This window comes from Caloenas nicobarica, chromosome 29 (assembly GCF_036013445.1).
Source record: "Caloenas nicobarica isolate bCalNic1 chromosome 29, bCalNic1.hap1, whole genome shotgun sequence".
Lineage (NCBI taxonomy): Eukaryota > Metazoa > Chordata > Aves > Columbiformes > Columbidae > Caloenas > Caloenas nicobarica.
The window spans coordinates 3,113,672-3,121,649 of record NC_088273.1 but is presented as its reverse complement, the minus strand read 5'-3'; the positions used below and the strand labels follow the sequence as shown (position 1 = coordinate 3,121,649).

The 7,978-nt window shown below is 51.1% G+C and overlaps 2 protein-coding genes across 2 annotated transcripts; one reads left to right on the top strand and one right to left on the bottom strand.

Annotated features, from left to right (window-relative positions):
* Positions 1-1,032: 1,032 nt before the first annotated feature.
* Positions 1,033-1,959, top strand: LOC135999724 (olfactory receptor 14A16-like). The gene has a single exon (XM_065653280.1). It carries the CDS (start codon positions 1,033-1,035, stop codon positions 1,957-1,959), a length of 927 nt encoding a protein of 308 aa, XP_065509352.1.
* A 5,199-nt stretch (positions 1,960-7,158) lies between these two features.
* LOC135999614 (olfactory receptor 14J1-like) lies at positions 7,159-7,746 on the bottom strand. The gene has a single exon (XM_065653178.1). It carries the CDS (start codon positions 7,744-7,746, stop codon positions 7,159-7,161), a length of 588 nt encoding a protein of 195 aa, XP_065509250.1.
* Between the last annotated feature and the right edge of the window lie 232 nt (positions 7,747-7,978).

Sequence of the window (7,978 nt, the reverse complement as noted above, 5' to 3'; positions counted from 1 at the left end):
AGGGACAGCTCCAGGCAGCAGAGCAGGGGCTGGTCAGGAGCTCTTTTGCTCCTGCTCTGCAGGTGGCTGCTGGGGGTTGTCTGCTGGGCAATGATCGGACTGTCCCTTTAGCACATCCCATCTCCAGGAGCCCTGACTCTGCTCTGCCTGTCCTGCTGGGCTCACCAGCTGCCCCCAGAAAGGCCCAGCTCTGCTGTAGGATGCCAGGAGTGCTGAGCCTTTCCTTGGGGTCCGCACTCTCCTGCCAGAGTCCTTTGCTTCTCTGGGTGAGGGGTCGTGTCCTGCTCTCTCCATCACATCTCCACCTCTGGGCTGGGACAGAGAAGAGTTTGCAGATCTGCCCTTTCAAACAGGGCTCCCCTGCTCCAGTATGAGTCCAGTTTGGGGTTTTCTTTTAAAGAGAGACTTCTTTATGAAGTTGTTTTCTAGGCAGCACAAGTGAAAGCGCAGGGCAAATGACTAAAAGCTGCTCTCTTAACTCTGCACTGAGCCACAGAGAGACAAGCCCTTTTGGCTGTCCTGTCTCAAGACTCTTCACATTTTCAGTCAAAAAAATGAGAATTTCTGCTCCTCAACAGGTGTGACATTAGAAAACAAAATAAAAATGCCTGAAACCTCTGCAAAAATCCATTCACAAGATATGATGGTGGAAAATTAAAAACACAGACAAAATCATTATTATGACATGCTAAGCCTCTGCTCTACAGCCCATGCTCTTAAGTGTCACAAGTGCAGATATTGAAGTTTTCCATTAATGGTGCATAAAATCCGACATCGCTTGTGAATGTCAGAGCTGTCACAAACCAGCTCCCATGTCCCCACTGCAGCAGAGCAAAGCTGGCTGCTTGGCCACACATGGGCAGAGGTCCTGTCCTCACAGCACACTCAGACAGCACACACCAGAAAATTGAAATGCATTCCAGTTGGGGTTATTTCTATGAAAAATGGAGTGGCTCTGCTCAGAGGGGTATGTCCTGATTTCAAGTTGTCCTTTCCTTTTTAGAAGAAAGCCCCCACGGCAAGAAACAACAAATGTCCAACAGCAGCTCCATCACCCAGTTCCTCCTCCTGCCGTTCGCAGACACACGGGAGCTGCAGCTCTTGCACTTCTGGCTCTTCCTGGGCATCTACCTGGCTGCCCTCCTGGGCAACAGCCTCATCATCACCACCATAGCCTGTGACCAGCACCTCCACACCCCCATGTACTTCTTCCTGCTCAACCTCTCCCTCCTCGACCTGGGTGTCATCTCTACCACTCTCCCCAAATCCATGGCAAATTCACTCTGGGACACCAGGGTTATTTCCTACACAGGATGTGCTACACAGGTCTTTTTTTCCTTTTTCTGTGGTACAGCAGAATATTGTCTCCTCACAGTCATGGCCTATGATCGCTACGCTGCCATCTGCAAACCCCTGCACCATGGGACCCTCCTGGGCAGCAGAGCTTGTGTCCACATGGCAGCAGCTGCCTGGGCCACTGGGTTTCTCAATGCTCTGCTGCACACGGCCAACACATTTTCACTGCCACTGTGCAAGGGCAATGCTGTGGACCAGTTCTTCTGTGAAATCCCACAGATCCTCAAGCTCTCATGCTCACATGCCTACCTCAGGGAACTTGGGCTTCTCATGTTTAGTGCAGTTTTTTTTGAGGGATGTTTTGTTTTCATTGTGATGTCCTATGTGCAGATCTTGAGGGCTGTGCTGAGGATCCCCTCTGAGCAAGGACGGCACAAAGTCTTTTCCACCTGCCTCCCTCACCTGGCCGTGGTCTCCCTGTTTGTCATCACTGGCATGTTGGCTTACCTGAAACCCCCTCCCATCTCATCCCCACGGCTGGACCTGGTGGTGTCTGTTCTGTACTTGGTGGTGCCTCCAGCAGTGAACCCCCTCATCTACAGCATGAGGAACCAGGAGCTCCAGGATTCAGTGTGGAAACTGATAACTGGATGTTTTCAATAACAAACAGCAACAAACTGTCATCCTCTGCATAGCAGTTATAGTGTAACTTATTGCAGGCTCAGCCATAGCTGTTTTGTTGTTGTTGTGGTGGTGGTGTTTTGTGATAATGTTGTCATCCCTTTCCTAATTCACTGTCTGCGTTTTGTTCTGATCAAGTGTCTATGGAAATGAGGACCCACTTTCTCTGCATTTTTAAACAAAATAAAGGGCCCTATAGTGTTTTGTTTTCTTTTGTTTTTCCCCTCAGACCTTCTTTTAAGGCCTTTTTAGAGCTGCAGGGACAGTTTCTGTCTGCAGTAGTGAAGGGGAGCAGAGTCCCAGCCTGGCAGCGCTGCCAGGGAGCAGCAGCCCTTGGTCTTCCAGAGCTGTTCTCGTTCCACTCCCACACTCTCCTTCTCATCCCTTGTGTTGGTGCAAGGCCTGAGTGCTCTGGCAGCTTGGTCACCGTCCTGCTGTGTGTCAGTCCTGTGAGCGCAGGCAGGGACAGGCAATGGGCACTGCTGTGACAGAGCTGGCCTCCGTAACAGTGCTTCTATGAAGAAAAATGATCTTTTTAGGGCAGTGTCTGGAGGCTTAGGACTTCTTGAAAAGTTTCTGTCAAGAACATGTATGTGGCCCACAGATGAAACACCATTGTGCAGCTGCACAGTGTGTGTGTGCAGGGCTGGGCACACAGCAGTGTCCTCTCACAGCCAGGCCTCCTGCCAGAGACCTGCAGGACCAGCAGAGCAGGGGCTGGGCTGTGCCTGTGTGCACTGGACACCCCTTCGGAAGGAGCCTCAGGTCAATCATCATGCACTGGCCCCTCACAACCACCATTTCCAGCACTGGCCTCTCACCCACAGAGGTTGTTCTTCCCTCCATGGAGGGACACTGAATGAGTAGTTCAGCAGTTCGTGTTTGCTTTGTACAGATGAATTGTGAGCACGCACATCATGTACTTGAGGTGACATGAACCCGAGTGATCACAAACACCATCAACTATTCCTTAGGGTTCCATGAAGGCCTGTGGGACAGACAAGATCTTGAGGTCACTTGGTGTTGGAAGTAACATCCCATTGTTAACTGCCTGAATGCAGCACTGGGATGTGCTTCCTTCAAGCGAGCTCCTTGTGTCCATTCTTCCTGCCACGGCACAAGTCAGATGAGTGCAGAGCAGGGTGACACACCACAGGGCTCAGGTGTCTCCTGCCCTTTGGGAGTGGCAACAGGAGGTCGAGAGGGACTCTGTGACTCCTGCCTCTGTGTGTAAAAGGGACAGACTCTGTCTCTGAGCATCCATGGGTACACAAGTAGTCCATGAGGCCAGCTCAGATGTTGACACGTGACAGAACCCTGACATTTCTGTGTTTGACTACAGGAACAAACCCCATTTGACCAGTGAGATTCATCTCAGCTGCCTTGGACAGGCTCATTGCAAGTGCTCCTTTCTGCTACGTCACCCTTCCCATGATTCCGGATTGTGCTCTCAAAAGTGCCATAGAAACCAGAATGGTTCTGGGGTCCTTAGAAAACGCAGACCTCAAACCCATCCTCAAGAAGAGCAGGAATAGGAACTGGGAGAGTTACAGGCTGGACACCCTACCTCCCTCCCTGGGAAAGGGATGGGACATGTCCTCCTACACCCATTTCCTGGAATGTGAAGGCAAAGGAAGGGATTGCAGAACCCAAATGGACAGGGGAAAGAAAGGCATGTTGTGTACAGGGTGCTTGCAAGGCCTCAGCCATGGTGTCCTTCTGGGCAGAGTGGTGCTGATGGGGCTCAAGAAGTGGATGCTGGGTGGGATGCTGAACCATTAAGCCCAAATATCATGAGTGGTACAAAGTCCTCCATGCAACCAGTTACTAGTGTCATCTCTCAGTGACTGGCACTTGGGCCAACACTGTTGAACATCTTTATTCTCCCCCTCTAAGATGTAACAGAGTGCACTTTCAGCACCTTTGAGAATGATGCAAACCTGGGTGGAGGCCTTGAGCAACCTCACCTGGTTGACCCTGCCCTCAGCAGGAGGGTGAGACAAGATGAATGAGACAAGGGCTCTCTTCAAACCTGAGTTATTCTCTGATTTGAAAGAATTTTTGCCTTGGAGAGGTTTCTGGAGGAGAATAGGTAGAAGAATAGTAAAAAAAAAGAAAGTCAAAAGAGGAGATATAGAAGGTGTTAATGGAAATACAGCAGTTCCAGAGAAGAGTGCTTTTCATGCACGGTGTTAGTAGGAAATATATTTGATGAATTTGAACAAGGTGAGGAAGCCAGATGGGTGTCTACAGCCTGCAGGGAAAGAGGGGCAGGTGTAGGACTGCGTAGAACATGCTTCAGTCTTGGTCAGGTCCTGGCGGCTAAGGAGGGGGATGGATGGGTGCTGGTATTATGAGGTCAGTTGTGTCTCAGAATCTCATAATCCACTCAGAAGCGTGTGGCTGTGAAGGGGACAGTGAGATCAGTTCTGTCTCTGGAGGTGACAGGCCAGCAGCAGGGACATGGCTGGGAAAGAATCTCTGCCAAGGTACCCACAGGCCCTACCCAGGAAGAGGCCTTGGAGACGGGTTGTCACGTCCATCCCACCCGAGAACATGACGGGACAGCAGCAGGAACATGTTCGTGTCTATCAGAGAAGCTGAAAGGCCAACAGCAGTCATGGGATTTAGAAGATTGTGTTGAAATTACTTCTCTCTGGTCAGGTAAAAAACCACAAGAAGCCTAGCAGGTTGGGTTCCCTGCATGAAGGGCAGTTTCTTAGATGGTCGTGCTCTCCTTGGAAGTGGGAAGAAGCAGGGAAGAGTCAGAAAGTGCAACTTGGGAGGTGAGGACTGGATATCAGGAGGAAGAAATGTGACTGAAAGGGCAGGGCTGTGGTGCAAGAGGTCACGCAGAGGGAGCTGGATCAGCCCATGGCTTTGTGTTCCAAAGAACAGCCAGTGAGGGTGCAGACACGTCAGTGAAGGTCCAGAAATGCTGGGGTGAGAGCAGGTGGGGAGGCGAGATGGATGTCTACAGGCTGCAGGGAAAGAGGGGCAGGGATAGGACGGTGTAGAACAGCCTGTGATGGAGATGGCAAAGGGCGCTGGCAAGGCTGGAAGGGACCAACAGAACCCAGGTCTCTGTCCCCTTGGCCATGGCAGTTGTCTGTGCCACTGAGGCCTAGGAGAAGACATGTTGTCCTCATGGCACTGGGGCCTCGTTGCCTCCTTGCAGCCCCATGGGGAAGCTGGAAGTTGTTGTACCAGTGTTGTCCTTCCCTCGGCCTTGCACACCCACATCCCACGGTCCCAGGAAGAGCCCTGAGCCGTGTGTGAGGGACAGGATCCCCCTTCCCATTGCCTGGAGGTCATGGGTTTTCCTTTCTGCTTCAGAAAGCAAGCCAAAGGGTTTCTCAGCATCAGAGCTGAAGAAAAGACTAAAAAGGAGACCTCATGGTGGCTTCAGCTTCCTCACAAGGGGAGAAGGGAAGGTACTGATGTCTTCTCTTTAGTGACCAATGAGAGAACCCAAGGGAATGGAAGATAGATGTGCCAGGGAAAGTTTAGGTTGGAGATGAGGAAAAGGTTCTTCACGTAGAGGGTGCTGGGCACTGGAGCAGGCTCCCCAGGGAGGTGTCACGGCCACAAGCCTGACAGTGTTGAAGAAGAGACTGGACAACGTCCTCAGATACATGGTGTGAACTTTGGATTATGAGACACTGACACACAGCTGATGTCATAACACACCATGCCCATCCATCAACCTCCTATGGCCCAGGAGCTGACCAGATGAATGTATGCTTGTATTATGGAAGTTATCAAATGTATATCCTACTAACGATTTGAGCACATAAACATCCCAGTGCTGCATCCAGGCAGATTCCTCTGGTATGTAACATTCAACATGAAGTGACCTCTAGACACCGTCTGCCCCACAGGCCTTCATGGAAGCTCAAGGAATGTCTGGTTATTTTTCACTTGGGCTCATCTCACCTCGGGTTCCTGTCACCTCACACACATGATGTGCATGCTAACGGCTCATCTGTTCAATGAAAACCTCCTGTTGCCACTCCCAAGGGATGGGAGGAACCTCAGCCCTAAAGTGTGTCCCCCTGCTCTGTCTTCATCTGAAATGTCCCACGTCATGTGGAACGGACACAGGGATTTCGGTTCAAGAAAGCACATCCCAATGCTGCGTTCACGTGTTTTCCCATGGGATGTTACTCCCAACATGAAGTGACGTCAGGACACTGTCCCACGGGCTTTCAGGAATCCCCTGGAACACCTGATAGTGTTTGTGCTCACTCGGGTTCACGTCAACTCACGTGAATGATGTGCATGTTCGCATCTCATCAATACAACGTAAACATTGAGTGTCCATTCATGGAGGGAAGAAGAGCCTCTGTGAGCTGGGGTGAGAGGCCAGGGTTGGAAATAGTGGTTGTGAAGGGCCAGCGCATGATGATGCCCTGGGGCATCTTCTGTGGGGTGTCCGATGAACATGGGCACAGAATGGACCCTGCTTTGCTGGTCTTGAAGTCCCTGGCAGGAGGCCTGGCTGTGAGAGGACACTGCTGTGTGCCCAGCCCTGCACACACACACTGTGCAGCTGCACAATGGTATTTCATCTGTGGGCTGCTTCCTTGGGCATGTTCTTGAGAAAAGCTTTGAAAGAAGACCTAAACCTTCCAGCACTGCCCTCAGAAGATCAGCGTTCTTCATGGAATGCTGTTGTGAGGCCAGCTCTGTCACAGCAGTGCCCATTGCCTGTCCCTGCCTGCGCTCACAGGACTGACACACAGCAGGATGGTGACCAAGCTGCCAGAGCACTCAGGCCTTGCACCAACACAAGGGATGAGAAGGAGAGTGTGGGAGTGGAACGAGAACAGCTCTGGAAAATGAAGTGCTGGTGTTCCCTGGCAGTGCTGCAATGCTGGACTCTTTTCCCGTCCTCCCATGCACAAAGGAACAACCGCTGCAGCTCCAAAAAGGCCTTGCAGGAAGGACATAGTGAAAAACAAATCACTGCAGGAATCTTTATTTTGTTTGGAGAAAAGGAGAGTACTGTTCCACATTTACACAACCAATGGTTGTAAAAGAAAAGCCGACAGTGGATTAGAAAGGGGATGACAAAATTATCACAATAAAAAACCAACCAATAACAACAGAAAATCCAGATGACAGGCTGGGCCTGTTATTAGCTCCATTAAAACTCCTTTGTACAAGCAGATCGACAGTTTATTGCTTCAGAAAACACAAAGATATGAGTTTCCACAGGGCATCCTTGAGCTCCTGGTTCCTCATGCTGTAGATGAGGGGGTTCACTGCTGGAGGCACCACTGAGTACAGAACGGCCATCACTAGGTCCATGGATGAGGAGGAAATGGAGGGGGGCTTCAGGTAGGCAAATGAACCAGTGATGATGAACAGGGATACCACAGCAAGATGAGGGAGACATGTGGAAAAGGCTTTGTGCCGTCCCTGCTCAGAGGGGATCCTCAGCACGGCCCTGAAGATCTGCACATAGGACAGCACAATGAAAACAAAACACATAAAAGCTAAACAGGCACTGACCACCACAAGCCCAAGTTCCCTGAGGTAGGAGTGTGAGCAGGAGAGCTTGAGGATCTGGGGGATTTCACAGAAGAACTGGTCCACAGCATTGCCCTTGCACAGTGGCAGTGAAAACGTCTTGGCCGTGTGCAGCAGAGCATGAAGAAACCCAGTGGCCCAGGCAGCTGCTGCCATGTGGACACAAGCTCTGCTGCCCAGGAGGGTCCCACAGTGCAGGGGTTTGCAGATGGCAACGTAGCGGTCATAGGACATGATGGTGAGCAGAGAATACTCTGCTGCTAACAAGAATGTAAACGAAAAGAGCTGTGCAGCACATCCCAAAAAGGAGATGGCCCTGGCGTTCCATAGGGAGTTGGCCATGGATTTGGGGAGAGTGGTGGAGATGGAGCCCAGGTCGAGGAGGGAGAGGTTGAGCAGGATGTGTACATGGGGATGTGGAGGTGCTGGTCAGAGGCTATGGTGGTGATGATGAGGCCGTTGCCCA

Excerpts from the sequence above, each read along its gene's own strand:
- LOC135999724 (XM_065653280.1), top strand. The coding sequence starts at position 1,033 with ATGTCCAACAGCAGCTCCATCACCCAGTTCCTCCTCCTGCCGTTCGCA.
- LOC135999614 (XM_065653178.1), bottom strand. The coding sequence starts at position 7,746 with ATGTCCTATGACCGCTACGTTGCCATCTGCAAACCCCTGCACTGTGGG.